The sequence below is a fragment of the Oxyura jamaicensis genome, chromosome 5 (genome assembly GCF_011077185.1).
Source record: "Oxyura jamaicensis isolate SHBP4307 breed ruddy duck chromosome 5, BPBGC_Ojam_1.0, whole genome shotgun sequence".
In the NCBI taxonomy this organism is placed as follows: Eukaryota; Metazoa; Chordata; class Aves; order Anseriformes; family Anatidae; genus Oxyura; species Oxyura jamaicensis.
The window spans coordinates 18,496,617-18,516,650 of NC_048897.1; the positions used below are offsets into that span (position 1 = coordinate 18,496,617).

Genomic DNA, 20,034 nt, shown 5'->3' on the forward strand with positions numbered 1-20,034 from the left:
CTATTTAAGTCAAGCTCCAGCAGCATGGGGTTCCTAAGCAGCAAGGACCTCACTGGTTTCCTCAGGGAAGGATCTAAGTTGCAAAAGCTTGGGCGAAGACTCCAGCCTTACTTAGTGAGCAGATTCAAGTCAGCCTATTGCAGACCTATTTCATACACTCCTGATGTGTGGCCTGGTTTGGATTTCAGTCTTGCCCTACCCAGTCTGGCTGGTTGGTTGGAGCAGTGGCTGGAGCACCGGGCTCAGGCACTGCCTACGTACGCTCTGTGCAGCTGTCACAGCACTAAGGGGATATGCATGAACAATAGGCTCTTGCTTAGGCTGTGCCGTGCTGGCCAGCCAGGCCACAGCAGGAGGCACAAAATGGAGGTTTGGTATGGAGGTTGTGGAGGCTGGCAGGTGCCCGATAACCAGATGATGTTTCTGGAGTTGCCAGCTCTCTGTTTCATCATAGATTTCAGCTATCACAAGGCTGTCTTTAATGCCCTGTCTTGTGATGAAAACTTGTTATAATCTCAAGTTCCATTTACTAACAGGATTGCAATGTAAAACTGTAAATATCTATACCCCTTAAGGCCAGCAAAGTATCCCCAGTTCCTTAATATATATATATTTTTAATTTTGCGCTACGATTCTTAATTATGGAGCCTTGATTCATAACACTTGTTAGGGAGATGTTTTTTAGTGGGTTGATTGTTTCTGGGCTGATGGCAATGAGTTAATTCAAGGATGTCTGAGCAGGAAGCATGCTGTCAATAGATACCAAAAATGAGCACAAAACCTTAGGGATAGTGATTCACGTCTTGTGACCTGGGCAGAAAATAAAGAGCTGTTTCTTAGCAGCACTTCTGGGTATTGGGGTCCCACGCTTCATTCCCCATGTCCATGGTGTACACTTGGCTAATACCCACTATCTCCTTGTTTGGATGTTATGTACATCCATCACTTGCCCAGCTGTCAGAACTATGCTGGAGAAGCCAAGCAAAAATTTGCATGCTACATGTGCAGCTTTGAGTTTTTTATGATCTCTGGCAGTTTTACCAGACCCTCAAAAAAGAGCCTGACTGTTTTTTCCCCTTTCTCTGTCTCCTTCAGGATTATACCCGAGTGGTGAGTCCAATCATTGATGTTATCAGCCTGGATAATTTTGCCTACCTGGCAGCATCAGCAGATCTACGGGGAGGTGGGTATAATGAACAGCTTGTGTAAGTTCGGCCTGAGGGATGGTGCATGAAAAATAATTGTTGTTCTCTTCAGCTTTACAAGAAAATGGTGAGGCTCTTTCCTGATGGGTTCTCTGTCCTTTTCCTGCAACTTGCTAAGTCAGATCTTTTGCAGAGTTGAATTAAAGCCCAAAAACTTTTTTTTTTTTTTCTTGAGCTTACATCAGTGTCATTGTGTCTTGCAGTATCAGGGCTTAGTTAACTAGTTACACACATCACCATATCCTCTGGCTATTTTACCTCCTATCAGCAAGTGAACAGCAGGATTTTTAGGCTGTGGTGCTCAGACTGTGCAGCCAGGCATGAAACACACTCCTTCTGTGCTCTGTTTTATGTTCATAAACCAAGGAGATGATTCTTTACAGGTTCCAGTAAGGGAAGGAGGGTAATAGAAAAGATCAGTGAAAGCCACCCCTACAAACTCTTCACTCTTCTTGTGCTACTTGTGGTCCTTTTGGCATCTTGGGCTGTTTCTGCATGATGCAATTTGCTCCTTGGGAGAGAGCCACTAGAGTAAGGAATGGAAGATAAAACTATATTAGCACAAGTGTCCAGGCTTTGTTCCTATGTGGCTAACCTTAACAGTGGTATAAGGCTAGTGACTGCTGTGCTCAGCTCTCCACCATAAGCCAACTATAAATAAGTGGTAGGCTCAGAGGGGAAAATGGTTCTACAAGCCTTTGTTTCCACAATGCACCACATCTGACCCCACAAAGTGCTTTCATTAAAGCCTCATAACTCTGGTATGCAGGGAAGTGTAAAACAAACTGGCCAAAATGCAGCAGCACTAATTAGAACATCTCACACTGACAACACTCTCCTGAAAATGTAGAGTGGAACTGAGCAGAGACTTGTACTGCTAAGGGATGAGGACACCAAGACAGTAAATTGTCAACTTCTTAGCTACATTAGGATAGACTCTTACTATTTTGGGTAGACAGAAAAGGGAGCTCAGGGAAGGAAAGTAGGGTAGCTTGTGATGTAAGGACGGAGACTATTGTTAAAGTTAGTAGAAAACCATGAACAAAACCTATCTGGTGTGTTTCTTTTCTTCACAGGGTTTGACTGGAGCCTTCACTTTAAGTGGGAGCAGATTCCTATAGAGCAGAAGATGTCCCGAACAGACCCAACTCAGTCTATAAGGTAGCTGTCTCTGATGGATTGTTTGCAATCCTCTAACTGCCTTTATACGCCTTCACCTTTATGGCAAGGAATTCTCTTTATGGCAAGCCTTCCCTTTAAGGCACAGGGATTGCCTTGCTGAGGACAAGATACCACAGTGTTCACTCAATAATGACAAAATCCCAGAATCATAGAATATCCTGAGTTGAAGGGACCCACAAAGATCATCAAGTCCAACTCCTGTCTCCCCGGAGGACCACCCAAAAATCAGACCATATATCAGAGAGCATTGTCTAAATGCTTGAACTTGGCATGCTTGCTGCCGTGACCAGTTCCCTGGGGAGCCTGGTACAGTGGCTGACCACCCTCTCGGTGAAGAACCTTTTCCTAATATTGAGCCTGAACCTCCCCTGATGCAGCTCCATACCGTTCCCTCATCTTGACCTCTAAAATCATGTTAGTTCTGAAGGAATCTTGCAATGCGTTGGTACACTAATCCTGAGAGTATTATTCTATGAATATCGTAAGAATAGTAATTATATGCTGTCATAGGCTTGTAGTCTTGCCATCTCTGCAAGCCACCTCTTCTTGTTCTATATGTTTGTTTTTGTGATCTCTGTCACTCAACACTCTGAATGCCTCAGAAAACCCTTTTTTTAAATTACCTCTGTCTTTCAGGTGGAATTAAGGAATTAAGGAATGAAGCAGCTAAACAGTCACCTTGGGAAGTGTAAAGCAGAACTGGGAATTGAATCGCACCTAGTAATTTGGGCACAGAATTAACCTCCTCTCCTAAATAAGTGTGTCCATGGACAAAACAGATTGTGTTGGCTGGAGCAGTTGTTGCCAGCCTTGCTGCTGTGTACAGGGTTCTGAGGAATGCAGAGTGTGACAAATCCTGATATAAAAAGTCAGTGCTTGTCTGTATAGGTAGACAGCTCCCTGTTTGTAGCATAAAAGTATCATTCAATTCCTTTGCATAATTTGTGTGCCTCTGTTTTGCACTCAGGAAGAAGCCACTTTACTGACAGCAGAGCAATACGTGCAGCAAAGCCCCTCACACCATGTCTAGCTGGTGAACACAGTCATCAGACAACACCCTTGTCATTCCTTCACGCTGCACATACTTGTGCAAGTACAAAAGACAGCATTTTTCAAGTAGTGCTTGCAGCACCATCTGAAAAAGGAGGGGGATCTAGTGAGCAACATCTCAGAAGTCTCCTGTTCATGCCCCAGCTCTGTTTTCTTGTTTTGAAGAGATAGGGTTTGTTGGGTCTGAACAAGTTGTCTCTTTGAAATGTGGATGGTGATGATGGTGGTGTTGCATGCACTTGTACTTGTGATTATTTAGCGTAGGCTTGTGTTTTCTTTTCCAGAACCCCCGTCATAGCAGGAGGCATCTTTGTGATTGACAAGTCCTGGTTTAACCACCTGGGAAAGTATGACACTCAGATGGACATATGGGGAGGAGAAAATTTTGGTAAGCTTAGGGTGTTTCAGGTGAATGACAGTATCTAAGAACCACTTCCCAGTATTCGTCACCTAGCTGAACTCTTCCTTCAGGGGACTGATCTGCATGTTGATGTAAGGCTACGGACATGGTCAGGCAATCCCCATGTTGGTAAGAATTGTATCTGTTATCTTTGTGCAGAGTAAACGGAGGCTCTTTGAGATCAGGGCTATCACTGTCTTACGTGCATATGCACTATTGTATACTTAATGTAGTTCTATGGTACAAATAAGTAAAAAACACAAGAAAAGTCCTGATGTTTAAATTGTTGCTTGTTTTGGGAGAATACTCCTCCAGTTCTCCTTCACATGACAGTCTGTGTCAACCCAGCTCTGCAAGGGACAGTCACTCTGACATTCTCTTCCTATAATTGTTCTTCCTTCCTAGAGAAGTCTGAGTTACTCTCCCAGTGAAGGATGTTTTTCCTAATAAAATAAGCCTCTTTGTAAGTGGAAATTGAATGAATGAAAACATCAGAATGAAAACAGTTAGAAGCAAGCTAGAGCATCATAAACATCTGAGGAATTTGCAGGCCCAGGGTAAACTGTCCATTCAAGGGCAGTTACCTCAGGATGTGGTGCTGAAACCTAATGGTGGCACAGCTATTCCAGGGTTCTCTCTTTCTGTGCCCCACATGAAGGGATGCTACACTGTCTCTATGGAATGAAACAGTAAGAAGAAATTTTTGTTTCTCTGAACACAGCTGGGAGAGGTGCCATTTTCTGAAATGCTGTCTGAAACCAAGAAATAATATTTTTGTCTGGTAACAAAATATCAAGTGCCAATTTTTAAAAACAAAATACTCATAATGAATGCTTATGCTCTCAATTTGCTGAGGTCTTGCTTCAATTTTGTGATATTCATGATATTAAAAATAATTGTTCAACTAGCAGTGCTAGTAATGTCTGCTAAGTTTGTAGGCAAAAATAACAGGGAGCATTTACCTAGGCATGAGGATCCCTTTTCCCGTGTCCCTCTGACTCCTCTGCACAGCCAAACTCAGCTCCTTGCTGTCACTAGCCCTTCTCCAGCTGCAGAGTCAGCCACTTAGCCATCATGCCAGCCTCTCAGCTGCAACTGTGTAAAAGCTGTAAAACCCAAAGATAGTGAAAGAGTATTTATTTAGGCTTTTCACTGTCTGCTGCTGCCTGCCTGGGTAGCATTGTTGTTCGGTGCGTATGTCGGTAGCTGATGCTAAGCAGAGCTCTCTGCCATAAGTGGCAGTAAATTACCTGCACACCCACAGCCCTTCGTGCCCGTACAGATGATAAAAACCTCCACAGAATTGCTTCACTCTCCTCCTTCAAACTGCTCTTGTACAGCCTGACAGCGTCTGGGCCAGGCTGTGTGGAATTGGGCCAGGCAGGCAGGGCTTGTCAGTTCTGCCTTGTGCAGTTCCTGTGTACGTTTGTCTCCCATCACTTGTCTCTTACCCTGCACCTTGACTCTTCTCTTCAGAAGTAAAGGCTGAATGCACAGTGCTCTGTATAATGGGGCCTGTCCCTGAGATGAATTGCCACAGCACCGGTGTGATGATAGCAATGGGAAAATATTTTAAAAACAAGACAGACTACTTGTCTTCTCTAAAGCTAACATTTGTTCAGCTCGTTGGCATAATATGAGGCAACGATTCAATCAGTGGCTTCTGCATTCAGCCTGTTGCTGTTGCATAGCAGAAGGGTAGAAACCAACCTGTATTTGACAACAAAAAGTATTCATTTTCCTTGAAAAAGTATTTAGAGTGGTGAATTTATACCCTGAAAAAAAACGTTTTCCATACATAACTGAAAATTGAATTCTCTGATCAAGGAAAAATGTTGATACTGTTCGGAAACTTTTTACTGCAAGTTACAATTTTGAGTAGAAAGGAACTGGTTGGATAAGGTCACTGTAGGGGAGGTGAGAGAGTAGCTCTGACTAATTTGGGTGGGTGAGAATGGCCACAAAGGCCATTTTTAGTGTTTTTTTTTTTTTTTTAAATATTTTTTTCCACATGGAAACAGTAAGAGAATGTATTTTAAGAGCTGGACGAGCCCTGTGCACACAGCAGGTAAATAGGAGTGTTCTGGTAGTGATTACCAGCTGCCCAGAGTATTCTTCCAGCTGGTTGTAAGCTGGTTAATTATTTTTTTTCCCACTGCATGGGGAAAAGCCACAGTGATTAAATCATTTAAAACATTTATGGACTAGGCAAGGTTCTGAAAAGCATATAGCGAAAAATTCTCATATGCTTTTCATCAAAGGATGCATGAAAGTGCTTAATAAGTTATGCTTGATTTCCATTTTCTTTTCTGTGCCAAAAACCTGCATCCTCTCACCCCTTTTCTAAAGAATTCTGTCATCTGCAAACCTGGTCATGCAAACTCTGTCCGTGTGCCTAAGATATGCATATGGCATGAGGATTCCTCTCTTGGGAAATGGACATTGCTTTAAGTTAAAACTACTAGATTGAGAATTTTGTTTTTGTTATAGGCCAGAGCAAATCAGAACCTCATTTCAGGAGACCAAATGCCAGCTGGACACAACACCAGACAGAAACTTAAGTCTTGTGTCGTCCGCCCCCCCCAGCTTTTTTTTTTTTTTTTTTTTTTTTTTTTTTTTATTGGAGCCCTTCCTCTATTTGAAGCTGGAACTCCCTGTTGAAAAGAGACTAAAAACAATAAGCTGTAGGAAAGGGTCAGGGAGAGCCTAAAATTAGTAAGAAATGCCACAACATTCAGTCCACTTATTTAGAAGCTAGATTAAATACCTCTCCCCCCTATTCACCCAACCAGCTGAGTGAGAAACACACTACACAATTTAAACAACCATTGCTAGGAGCTGGAGAAGAAGGCTATGGAGAAAGATGAAGAGCAAAAGGATGTTAGCATGTGTACATGCTTTGAAACAGCCATTAGAGCTGGATGCATCATTTCTTTTTTAATTTCTAAACATGAGAGCTCCATAATTCGGGCATTACTGGAGGGAGATCCCAAGTGAGTAATTTTTTTGAAGTAATCAGTCTACACAATCTGAAGCTCTTTTGTAAGGACTTGATCAGAAATCCCAACCAACTACCCAGCTAATTTTCCTTTTCCCTCTTACTTCTTCTCTTCTCACCGACACATGAAACACAAGCAGAAAACCCCTCCGGTGTGGCAGTGATTAAACTTGTGAGGACAGACCCATAAGCCTGAGCGAGGTCATATCTCTTCTGTGATGCAAATAAGTGCCTGCACATCAAAGCTCCATGTTCTTCTAATCCTTTAAGAAAATGTTGAATTTAGCTTCAGGACCAGTTGAATTTCTCCAGGAAACAGGGTTCTCTCCATATATTTATAATCATGCTATTAGACTGATTTCTGCTCCCTGTAGCTCCCCCACCAGGGGCAACAGGTGACAAACTGCAAACCAGTCATCCCCTTCTGTTTTATTTTTTTGACATAGCCAAGCAGAACAAGAGCAATGAAGCACCTTAAGGTGTATAACATGTTGACACAGGATATACTGCCATTGCTGGAGGCTTGGGAGAGGCCAGTGGCAAGAGTAGAGGGGCTCGTTGGCTTGTGGTACTCAGTCTGCAGGGAGTGAGTGTTCTGGGCCCCAGGTTAGGGAAATGTGTTTGTCTGTATATATACCAGTCTCCTCAGCTGTGCTATTATCACATTGCATGATGTGGAGAGGACAACTGCAGATCGTGTCCAAGCAGCATTTGAGGTATTCTGCTTTCAGGTGGTAACTCAGGCTATATAGCTGGAGGTATGGGGAAGAGGACTTGGCCCTAAGCACTGCCTCGCTTCCTATGCCCTGATATTGTTCTCTTCTTTCTCCTTTGTCTCCCAGATCCCTTTTCTTCCTCACGTGATTTGCTTTACACAGTGAATTCTTTTTTTCCTTCCATCCACATGCTGAGTGGGAGAGTTAGAGAAGTCCAAAACAAGATGGGTGTGGGGGTGATCTCAGTCTGTTGCCAAATGCTGTCCTGAAGGCCTGAGAGCAGCCACTAGGATCTGGTTAAATGGAAAGGTAACTCACTGAAATGCTCTGGGGACCAGAGAGAGGAACAGGACTGGAGAAGGTTAAGGAGTCTCTGAGCCACAGGGTTTGCCTACATCTTAATGAAGGGAGGAGAGTTTTTTCACTTTTACCATGGCATCACTTTTCCTGTTTTTGCTGTTGCTGGAAATACATCTAGAGCAGAGGGGCAAGGATTTCAGGCACATCGCTGAAGTTGCTCTTCTTGGAAATGCTGATGGCCTGGATGCAGCTGTATAACTCTTGGGGGTTTCTTCCAGAGCTCTCTTTCCGAGTGTGGATGTGTGGTGGCAGCTTGGAGATTGTTCCCTGCAGTCGAGTGGGACACGTGTTCAGGAAGCGCCATCCCTATGACTTCCCTGAGGGCAACGCGCTGACGTACATCAAGTAGGTGCTCAGGAGTTCGTGGTAATAGACAGATCACCTTGATGTTGAGCATGTCTAAATAAGTCCGAATTCTTTGTTGTTTTTCTGCCTGATGACAGAGAACAGCTTGTGGATGAGCATCTGTTCTCAAGGGTAGAATGAGTTGCTGTTGTCTATGCACAAAACCTGTTCCCTTCTCTGTGTTCATGCAGCTTGTTTTTCCTTGCTTTGCAGTGGAGGTGGGGAGCAGTGCCCCAGGGAGAGACTGTGACCATTTGTGCATACTGCCCTAAGACATGTGCTAGACATGAAGCTAGTCCTGCTTTCTGTGGGAGGGTTGTACTAGGTGGTACCTAGAGATGCTTTCCAAGCTGAATTATTCAGTAGTGTTATTCTAATGTGGGGAAAGGGAGCAGAGTGATATCAACAGTCGGTCCAGTTACCCCTGCAGAGGGAGCATGTTTGAAAGAAATCATGCTGAATACTGGCTGATTTTTTTTTTAATTCCTGAAATGTAGCATCCATGCAAGACTCCGTAGAGTTAATACATTCCATCTAAATCTGACCATACTGCTCACTTTGTTTCATGTTTGGTACTGTCCCCCACTCCCTCCGAGCAGGCTGGCAACCCTGTGCTTGCTCGCCTGGAGAGCAGGTCCTCCAGCAGCACTCAGCAAGGCATCTCCTTGTCCCCACGCAGGAACACTAAGCGCACGGCAGAAGTGTGGATGGACGAATACAAGCAGTACTACTACGAAGCCCGGCCGTCAGCCATTGGAAAGTCATTTGGAAGGTAAGCTGCTCCACGACCACAGGAGGAGAGCTCTGGTAAGCTGCTTGCTAGCAAGAAATAGTTATGGGATCTTCTCTGGGACTTAGTGTGGGAAACAGAAACAGAGGTGTTCTGAATGGCTGGCTTGCCAGGAGGGTTGGAACTCAAGTGTCTGGCTAATGAGGTTTGCTTCTAATTCACTTTATTTTTTCCCCCAGTAACCCTGCATAAATCATTTGTTAACGGAGGGCCAAAGGGATCTATAATGAAATTAAAATGCCAGACTTTTTAAGTGGATAAGAATATTTTCTAATACAGCATGCAGCTGCTCTGGAAATGTGAGCTATGCAGTTACTGGAGCTTGATCCAGAGCTCCTGTGCAGATGCAGAACTGAGGGCCAAGCACAGCTAGCTGGCACATGGGGAAGGTTGCTACCTGGTGCACTCCACTTTGCTGGTGAGTGAGTGTTTTGCCTGGTTTATAGGTCAGGAGAGAGCATGGCCCATAGTGAGATGTTATACTCCTTTCCCAAAAGAACAAATAATTGTTTTTTAAGGCCTGCAACCCAACTTCAGCCTACAGCTGCTGCCATGTCCCTTTACCTCTAGCACACACATATATATCTGAGCATAAACACTTTCTAGGCCTTTTCAGGAGCTGATAGTTGTGCAAGTTTTGTGGTATGCTTCTACAAGGGTATCCAGGGCCTGAAAAGCTTTCTTGGTCCTACAGTAGCCTTACTGCTCTGTATTATTTAACACTGTAGAATCTGGGCTCTGACATCTTTCTGAACTGAAGGAAGTGCAAGAATTGCTCTCTGAAGGCATTTGTTTCTTCCGTTTCTATTTCCTCCCTCTTGCCTCTCCATCCTTCTTCACCTCAGGTCACTGGTAGTGCTCTGAACCCAGCAACAACTAGGTGGGAGAACAAGTGAGGGGGAAAAATTCATATAGTTTCTGTCAAACCTCCCGGTTGCTCTCTGTTGCTCCCCTTCCTCCTGTTCACTATCTTACCTACAACAACCTGCCTGCGTTTCCAGTGTTGCAGAACGAGTGGAGCAGCGCCGTAAGCTGAACTGTAAATCCTTCCAGTGGTATCTGGAGAACGTCTATCCTGAGCTCAAGTGAGTCAGTTCTCAGCTTGTAAAAATCTCTGATCGGGGAGGTGGGTCCCAATGAGAAGCTGAGCTGTGGCAGCAGCAAGCAAAAAAACAGGCTTATGCTTGGAAAAGGTTTTTCTCTGGTCTTCTTTGTGATGAGAAACCTTCAGTGATTTCCTGGCTTGTACCATTACAACTCTGAGAAAGGTTTGTTGCTTCTGCCTCTGGGAGCCCCATGTTCTGCCCTATACAGCTGTTTCAGGCTTGGTCTCTGCCTGTTGGATGTTCTTCTTGGAGGTAGCTGGGCCAAGTAGAGCTGGAATGCCTCAGTGCAGAAGTGCAAGTGGTTCAGAGAGAACCCTGGTGAATGCCAAACCCAGCTGTGTCTGTGTCTTCCACTGCCCTGGGTCAGGCTGTGGTAGTGTTGTGGCACTGCTCTGCTGGGAGGTAGCACGCCACTACAGAGCTGTGTTGTTAGCACGTGCTAGTCAACACACCTTCACATCCTAGTCAGCAAAGGCTGTAGCTAACGTGCACTGAGACTAAAACATCTAGTTGTAGTCTGGCTTTGACAGATCTTTCCTGTATTGCTACCAAAGAGGCAGTGAATACTACCACTGGGGGGAAGAGTGTGGAAAAGGTGGAGGCAGGTGCAGGATAGACAGTTGTGGGTATGGCTTTTTACTGGCAATGATCTCTTTCAGAGGAGGCATCACACTGAAGTGTTTTCTGAAGAGCCTTCTGAAACAAGAGTACTGGTCCTCTGACCAGGTTCTCCCTCGACTTTTGCCTGCTTCAGACATTTTCAGCATATAGTGTGATATCTTGCATTTTCTGTCAAATAAAGGGGCTATGTTTCATACAGGGGCCAGTTATGCCCTTAAAAGTCTGTAAAAGTGCTTTGGACTTCTCTGTGTATGACGTGCCTTACAATTGTTGTTTTACTTCAAGGGTTCCTGAAAAGGAGTTGATTCCAGGGATAATCAGACAAGGAGGAAATTGCCTGGAGTCTTGGGCACAGGATACCACTGGGAATATGTTGGCTGGCATGGGAAACTGTAAAGGGACAGTGAACAATCCACCTGTCACTCAGGTAAGGTGGGCTTCAGCTTGGTGCTTTGCTCCTGCCTCTGTCCTTTTTATTACCAGTGGCCCTGGTGGGTTTGTACAGAGGTAAATGAAGGAAGAATTTGGCCCTGTTAATGGTATTAGTAGTAAGCAGGAAAAGAAGCTGTGTCCATCTCAGAGCTCCGTTGGCTTAACAGATGCAATGGTCAGGCACAGGGTAGGAAGGATTTCATCACTTGGAAGCAACAGGTAACAACTGAATGCTCAGAGGTGTTACTAGTCTGTGCAGTAAACTCATGACCAGGGTTTGAATCACGTGGCTATCACCACTCGGGCCATCACTTGGGTGCACTCCAGCCCATGTGGCTATGACTTTTCCATGAGAACCAGTCCAGGGGTGTACCTGGCTAGTACCCAGGCATGTGGGGTAAGATATTTCCTCAGGGTCAGCAATGTTCCTTAGTCCACCACTTCAGCTGTAGCTGCAGATGGCTTGAATTGTGCTGTTTTACAGATGTGCTTCAGTATAATGCCCAAGCACAGTTTAAGTAGCCAAGAGCTCTGCTGCAGTAATTGGGTGCAGCTTCTCTAACTGCAGCGGAGCTGTGCTGGTTTGTACCAGCTGAGGATGTGCCCTCAATCTCTTCGTTTGGTAGCCAAAGCAGCAGAGAAGCAGCTTGAGAAATTTAAGGGTTGCAGCAGGATATTTTATGCCAGAAAATACATAATCACATCTGTTAACTCTTGGAAACCAGTTTTCAGACAGTATTCAACATGCCTTTAAATCTGACTCATTGCTCCTTGTCACTACCATTTAAAGTCTCTGAAACTTACTGTTTGTGTTTCTTCCTTGGGGAAAGTGTAACAATAATAGCTGATTGGGTTAATAGTTGAATGGGTCAGGCATCCATCTGGTGAGAGGAAGGAAAAATGAAGTAGTTTGTGCTTTATGTGTACTGGTGAAATTTATTAACCCATAGATATGGTTGCATGTGTTTTGCTTCATTTGTCAGTCTGTAGTCCTGGTTACCTGTTACAGAACGTTTGTTATGTAAAATATGCAGAAGCAGTTGCACATCTTGTGAATCAGGGGGTTGGTGGCCTCCCTGCTTTGTAGGCCAGACTGTGTAGCTGCAGAGCATGGAGTTGCAAGGGATCCAAGGTTAATCAGGCAGCTCAGAAGGTCAGGGGAGTCAGCTGCAGCTTTTGAAATAGTCATGATGCACCAAGCCTGAGCATAAACTTCTGATCAAGTGAAGACAGCTTCCATAGTTTTCCCAGGGAGTCGTTGATAAATGTTGAAGAAAATATTCAGGTTTTTGAAATGTATGCTGCTAAAAACTTTCTCCCTCATCTTGTCAACATTATGATTGTAACAGAACCTTTCTTTTCCTTTCTCATGCCAAAGGAGTGGGTATTCAGTGACCCTCTAATTAGACAGCAGGACAAGTGTCTTTCCATTACCTCCTTCTCTACTGGCTCTCAAATCGCACTGGAAGCCTGCAATCAAAAAGATGGCAGACAGGTAACTGTGCACCTTTATTAATCCCTTTGTTGTCACATACAGGTGTTCGTATATCAGTGCAGCTTATGGGAGCGAATGCAGTTCTATCAAAGTGTGTAAAAGTCCCTTCCAACTCTACATCTCCCTCTCTGATGTGTTTCATAAGCACAGATGTATGAGATTACCTATGACCAGAGAGAGTGCAGACCAGAGAGAGAGGGGAGGGTATATGCTCTGCCTGGGCCCTTGGCACTGTAGTTAGCTCCAGCCCAGTCACACCACATCACTCCATGGAAACATTGATGTTCAGCAAGGTTGGTTCACGGATGAAGAACAGCGTCAGAGAGGAGTAGGTAAGCAGCAAATACTTTGAGATACCTGAGAGAAGGGCAATGTATGCTATCATTTGTTTGCTTATTTAATAGAACAGTTCAGTTGGAAGGGACCATCAAAGATCTAGTCCAACTGTCTGACCACTTGTTAAAACATATTACTGAGGAGCTAAAAGTTAAAACATATTATTGAGGGCTTTATCTGAATGCCTCTTGAACACTGATAGGAATGGGGCGGCAACCACCTCGCTAGGAAGCCTATTCCAGTGATTGACCACCCCCACAGTAAAAGCATTTTTCCTAATTTAGAAGTGAGAACTGTGTTCTTTGTGCTGTCTTTGGACATGTTAACAGGCCTTTAAAACTGAGTGTGCGCAACTCATTTGAGAAGTACTGACTGGCATAAAGCACCATATGTTCTGTCCAAACTACTCCCTGAGGAGAAATACACAGCAGCAGTATTGGCTTTGCAATGCTCCCGACAAAATGCAGCTCTGTGACTGTCATGCAGTTTCCAAGATGCGTGGTGTCCCTGATTTGTCAGGACACCGAAGTAATTTTGCCTTACAATACAAGGTGAGAGATAGTGTCTGAGATGGCCACAGTGCTTTTGCAGATACATGATGTGTTTTGTTTTTTTTATCAGAACTGGTCAAAACACAACATTTGTCAACGCAGCAGTGGCAGGCAATGAATGCACAGGACTTATTTTATCCCTAGTTCCTGTGCTTCCCTGTACACCAAGAGAGAACAAATTTTCTGTTATCTGGGGCTATGCTGGCTCTGTTGTGTTTTCCTTTCATCTATTGTTTTGGTAGCCCAAAGACAGGAGATGGCTTAGCTTGCTACCAGTCCTCAGCATCGTCCTTTTTTGTCAGTACTTTTTAATGCCATATGAATTTCTGAATTAGGTTCTTCCTGAAAGAAAGCACTGAATTCCAGTCTTGCCCACGTGTTGAATGCCTGTGTAGACTTTCCTCTGGAGGTTTGGTTAATGCAGAAATGTCTTGAAGAGTTGTCACCATGAATACATTGGGAAAACTCTTAGTTCAGCTTAGCATTGCAAAGATCTCCCAGGTGGGTTGTGCTCGCCTGCTCCTTTTTCTTGTTGGTAATCACTCAGCCTCTTGCTGTGTAATTAGGTCACTTAGCTTCCCCTTAGGTGCCTTGCAGCATTTTCCTCCCTGGCAGCAGAGAGGACTCTAGCAGCTGCCAAAATCAGCTCTTTCCCCACCTCCCATGTCATGGAAGGACAAGGGTCCCCTGGAGGGGGGTGGAGTACAGGCCCTATTAGCCAGAAGAGAGATTAATCCACACTAACACATGCAGGTTCATTCTGCTGCTGGAGTAGGATTTATTGAGCCTTGATGTGTTGATTATATACAGGCTCATTATAAAGACATGCATGCACACTTAAGGATGTGAGCTGTTGTTTTCCATTACCTTATGTGAACAAACTGCACTTAAATCAAGGACTTGAGCTAACAAATGATTTGGCCAACTGACTGTAAGCAGGGATTTTGTTTAAGCATTTCAAAAAACTGGAGACTGATTTGAATCTCAGCTGCCATTCCAACCCCCCTTGTTGTGGTGGGGATGAAGTAGCAGAACTGCATTTGAATTTTTAACCTAATTTGGGTTGAAATGCTCTGAAATTCTGGGGTTGCTTTGGAAGTCCCAAACTCCCATGTCAGATTTCTGCTTAGAAAGCCAGTTCCACACGCAGTGCTCAAGTTTATTGTGTTCTTGGGGAGTGTTGTTATGGTATCCTCCTTCCATAAACACATTGCGTTTTAATTAGTTGGAAGTCAGTCCAACTGGCCCATTGCAAACTGGCCCATTCCCTTTCCTCTGCCTCACTTCTAGAAGGACCACATGCATCTAATGCAATGTGTTGTCTGCTCACTTTGGGAACTGACTCTTTCTTTGCCAAATCCCATCTGAAGTGAGAAGTGAACCTAACAGCTTGTACAGGGTCATCTGGGTTAGCAAGGCAGGATTCTGGCAACAAAGAGACAGGAAAGAGACGGAGTCTTGTTCTTCCTGAGCAGGCAGCTTGCAAACCTCCCTGCCTAGGATGTCACCCTAGCCCAGCTCCCATAAATTACAAAGATGAATTTCAAGGTGACAATCACTGCTGTGGAAACTTTAACATATTGCCCCAGTTTGCCCTAAAGGATGCCTCTCTCCCCATGGGTGTGAGGTGTTGGGAGGGATAGCTGCCTTTTCAAACTACACGTGGGTGTAGCCACTCCTCAGTTCAAGCAGGCTTCTCAGAAAGCCAAAGCGGCCGAGCAGGAATGGAGGAAGGGAATTGAACTACCTCAGAGAAGTGGAAGTGGCAAGCAAGAGATAAAGAGGGCAAGCCTGGCAATGTGCAACACATGCGTTATCCTGGGAGGAGATGGTGGCATGATGGAAGTCTGCATCTGACCATCTCTAGTGTCATTGTCATCAGAGGTCTGTGGTGGAAGGCATTTGGACTTTTCCTGGATCTAGACTTCATGTCTGTGGCTGAGTGACTCAAATGCCAAGATTTCTGACAAAAGATAAGAGATGTGATGGGTTCATTGTTTGGTGTCACCAGAGCAGATTGGTTGGATCTTTACAACAGCACCATATAGCTCCTAAAGCTGCTTTCTGCTTTCAAACGTACTGAATCTGTGCTCGCGCTACACGGCTGTTGTGTATTAAGCCTGTCCACAGGGAAGATAATTTTGTTGTTGTTTTTGAGTGCTAACAACAATCTTATGTCCATCTGATGTGTATGTAATACTCTAGCAAAGGCTTTAAAGTATTATGAACAGTATATGTAGAGAATTACCTCAAAATAACTCTAGAACCTTGCAAACAGGATACTAGACAATGCTCCAAATTTAGATGATTTTTGACTCTGTCAGACTTCTCCCTTGGGCTGAAAGAAACCAGGAACAAAACCTATTTGGAACCATGATCCTTGCTGATCATTCAACAGCAACAGCCAGCACTGCTAGCACAAGACCAGCCAAGAGCTATTGTGCATAATCTGAACTAGATTTCAAAGCAGATGGATGTCATCCATAATGTTATTTGGAGAATAACATTTTACTTGAATGCACAATAAATTACTGCCTTTAGCTTTTGTTTTGGCTCTGACTGACGGTGGGAGTGGCATTTTAATTTGTATTATAGTGAGGGCAAATAGGAGGCAAAGTGAGAGTCAGACACTAAAACAGGAGAATAAAAATGAGAAACATTGACACAGTATCTCCCAGAAGAACAAGAAGCATGCTGAGAAACCTTATTAAATGGCCATATTTCATTAAAATGTGCAGAAGGAATGTGACCCCAGCCTGAAAATGAGGACATCAAGCTTTGTTAGGAGACAAACAGTATTTGAAGTCCTATGTGCCTTTAGACATGATTGGGAATTTTTCCCACCTTACTTCTCAGTGTCTCACATTACTTGAAATTCAGACAAATGCAACTTTCTACAGACTTTTAGAAAAGAGGACTGAAGGAAGACCTGTCTGTTCTGGAAGCACCTGACTCAGCATCTTTCTGATAGTAAGCAGGTAAAATGCTCCTTGCGATATGCCAGAGCTTGAAAGCAATTTTCAGGAGACAAGAGTCTCTCTCAGTTCTGATTCTTAATTTTACAAATTTAAAACTAAAATTTAAAATTTAAGAGTTCAAAGGGAGACAGTACTTGCTGGATGCTGACGTGAGCTTTTCTATCACACTGTCTCTGCTCATATGTTTAAAAATGAGTTTGTCATCTTCAGCACCAGCTTTGGGTTGCCCATGGCTCTGCAAATACATTCAATTACAACTTGCAGCCTCTTTGTCTATTCCAGTTATCAGTTCTCCATACTTCTCTGCCTGAGGTGTCTCAGCCCTAATCAACAACATCTGCTCTTCCCAGCTGTGTTTCCTAATCTTGGCCAACTCCACCACATTTCCAGGGTTACAAGGCTATTGTCAGGAATTTGAAACAAACCCTGGACTGATTGGATTGCTGTGGGTTAAAAGAACACTTTTGATTATCCTGAGAAATTACACTACTGTAAACACTTTCGGCTCTTATATATATTGGGCTGTTCCTCACTGACTGTTTAGATGAGAACTAGCTGTTCCAGACTTTTCTTTTAGTAATTTCACATGGAGTGCTTCTATCCAACCACCTCAAGGTACTTTACAGTGATAGATAATAAAGATAGAGAGAAAGCTTTACTAAAAAGCGGGGCAATTTTTGATTGACATTTAGGGAAGAGGTTCAAGCAGAGAGTGGGACAGTATTTCAAAGAAAATATTGCTTATTTTTTTAATCTCCACTCCAAACCTGCTGTGACCAGTAAATTATATTAGCTACATTTGCACTAAGGAAGATTTTCATGTCAAGATTTTTCACATTGTGGCAATGCTTAAATCTTCAAAAAGCTGCCCTTGGTCCAAGTACAGGCTGATCAAAACTGTCTGTGAGTAAGAAAGAGTAAAGTTTGGTTCTATGCAGGAATTATCTGCTCTGTTAGTACTTTTTAAAAAAATTATTCTAAAGATGGCAATCACTGCTGCAATTTAAAAGTTAGCTGTCCACGTTCCCCTTGTGGTCTTTGGAGGAAGCTGGGCCCTCCCAAAAGGTGTTTGTACTTCAGACACCTCCATTAACAAGTTACTAGGGGACTAGTTTAGGCTAAGGTGCCCAGCTCTGAAATGGTTGAAGGTGGGAGCATCTTATCTTCTATTTCCACCCATTCCTACTGCCTTTCCTCCTAAAGGGTCTGAGATATTTGTCCTTGCAGGGTTAGCTATTGGGCTGTCCCTGGCTATTCTGTGGTCTGGCAGCCAGGCAGTGGGGTCTTGTGAAAGGTTCAGGTAAAGTCAGAGGAGCTCATCAGGCATGTTGTGGAGGACAGCAAAACATATTTTCTGACCAGAATGAGTAGAATCCATCATTTTGAAAATACCACTTATGTGAAATGAGGGAGCCCTACTTTAGCTTTGGCTGTCAGTATGCTTTATGATAACTCCTTGCATGCATAACCAGCTAACTCTGTCACCTTCTTGGTATTCCTCCCAGTTTCCCCATCCTTCCTATACTGTCTGTTGAATGGAGGGACACAGAGTGACTCTGACTCTGGGCCTTCCAGTGGTGCCATTCACTGAGATTGATTTGGTGTAGTTCATTAGCAGCAGAAAATTGTGCTCCGGTGAGTGTTTGCTGGTGTCTGGCTGTGTCTGTTGCTGTAGACTCTTCCTGCAGACAGCACAGTGGGTGCCTGCTCAGCATGGAGAGATCACACAGCAGCAGGTCTCTGATCTGGAGGAATAACGTGAGAGCCTCCCAGTAGTGCTAGGTTTCTCCTGAGCAGCTGGAAGAAAGAAGAAGAAAGTGTCTCTTGGTAAAACGACAGAGGCAGGGACAAGGAAGAGTTTCCCACATTGAAGCTGGGAGTCAGAGAATGGCAAGAGGCTCTTCACAGAGGTATCTGTGACCTTGGGAAACAGTGAGGGGAGGCATTGCTCAGAGATCACACCAGATAGACACAGTGTGCTTTATGGTATTAACTTCTTCCTCAGCTATTTGCAGGGAAACTTCTGCCAGATGAGAGCCAGATGGCTCCAAGACCCGTGTAGACACTAGGATGCAGCAGCTGGTGAGGGTATTGCAGGCTCCTCTGTGTGCACAGACTGTGATGGATCTTCCTCTGCATCATCACTACATTCCTCTTTCTGCTTGCCTGTTAAAACCAGCTTCTTCCTGCTGTTACCAACAGTTTTCCTATAGCAGCGTCCCATCAGTCAGGGTTAGCAGCCATAGCACAGTGATTCTCCCCCTGGAGTAAAGTTTTGAAGGAATATGTGATAGAGAAGTGACATTACTCCAGGCTTTGCAACTGCCCTGCCCTCCAAGAAGCATAACCAGCACACAAGATTTGGAGAGCTGCCAGCAATATGTGAACATAACTGATTGTCTTAAAACACACAGCATGTGGCAGTCTAAGCTGTTTGCAGCGTTACTTAACCAAGAATTAAAATATTGGTAGGCTTCAACGTTGCCTGGATAGCACAGAATTTTTTTTACTCCAGTTTGCATGCATTTCTGCAACAGACTTGAGGTCCACCAGTGCTGTCAAGCTGTTTCTTTTTCCCCATCAGTCACACGGGTTAGCCAAAACATCCTCCTCATATCCCTAAGCTGCTGACCGACTGAGTCATCTGCCACTGAGTGGGAAAAAATCAGGAGCCTGGAGCACTCAGTCCAATCACCTGCTGATCCCAGTGGTACCCCGCTGGAGGGAAATGGCACAGCCTCACCTAGGAGATCCCAAGTTCACAGACTCGTTTCTGTTTTATTTTCTCTGGGCTATTAGCAGAGATGGAAGGTACTGCCTTTTCCCAGCAGAATTTGCAATTCAAGGTTAGGGGATATGTTTTCATACCTGAAAAGCAGCACAAACAAATAGGGCCTTCAGGAAAACTGGTTTGCATGTGGGGTCTTGTGCGTATGCTTTGGTGGGAGCAGACCCAGAGGACAGCACTGCAGAAAGCAGAGTGATGTGTGCTGAGCAGCTGTCAAATGTACACTTACAGACTGAAATGGTGGTAGGGCAGATGAGATTACGAAGAACCAGCTGAGGAGGATGCAGAAATATGAAGAGCTTTCACTGTAGTGCTGATAAAAGTCTTGACTTGATGAGAGGAGAGATGAGGACATGAAAGAGAGAGAGAGAGATGCCATCTAGTCAAAGAGCAAGAAGTGTGATTTTTGTGTTCTGTGGATGGTTTGCTTTCTGTGCCGGGAGAGCTTTTTGAGGACTGGAAAGAAACCATAGAAGGGTTTCAGGTTTTGAAAGGTATTGGGTGTGCAGAGATACAGACCAAAGAGTGGTAGGGAAATTATGAATGTAATACGCTTTTGAAAATGCCGCTAGTTGATGGTTTTGTGTTGCTTGCCTTCTGGATACTTCTGAATATCTAACCCTATAAACCAGCTGAACTCAAATTCCAGATAGCATTACCACAGGAAACCAGTGCTTTGGA

General features: G+C 44.1%; 1 protein-coding gene across 2 annotated transcripts in view; it reads left to right on the forward strand.

Moving 5' to 3' along the window:
• Positions 1–20,034, forward strand: part of GALNT16 (polypeptide N-acetylgalactosaminyltransferase 16) — a 67,073-nt gene that overhangs the window by 43,237 nt on the left and 3,802 nt on the right. For both annotated transcript variants that reach the window (XM_035328289.1, XM_035328290.1), the window contains exons 7-14: positions 1,096–1,183; positions 2,282–2,366; positions 3,722–3,825; positions 8,130–8,256; positions 8,936–9,028; positions 10,048–10,131; positions 11,059–11,200; positions 12,584–12,700. In XM_035328289.1, coding sequence (XP_035184180.1) covers positions 1,096–1,183; positions 2,282–2,366; positions 3,722–3,825; positions 8,130–8,256; positions 8,936–9,028; positions 10,048–10,131; positions 11,059–11,200; positions 12,584–12,700 — 840 coding nt within the window. The remainder of the gene's footprint in view (positions 1–1,095; positions 1,184–2,281; positions 2,367–3,721; positions 3,826–8,129; positions 8,257–8,935; positions 9,029–10,047; positions 10,132–11,058; positions 11,201–12,583; positions 12,701–20,034) is intronic.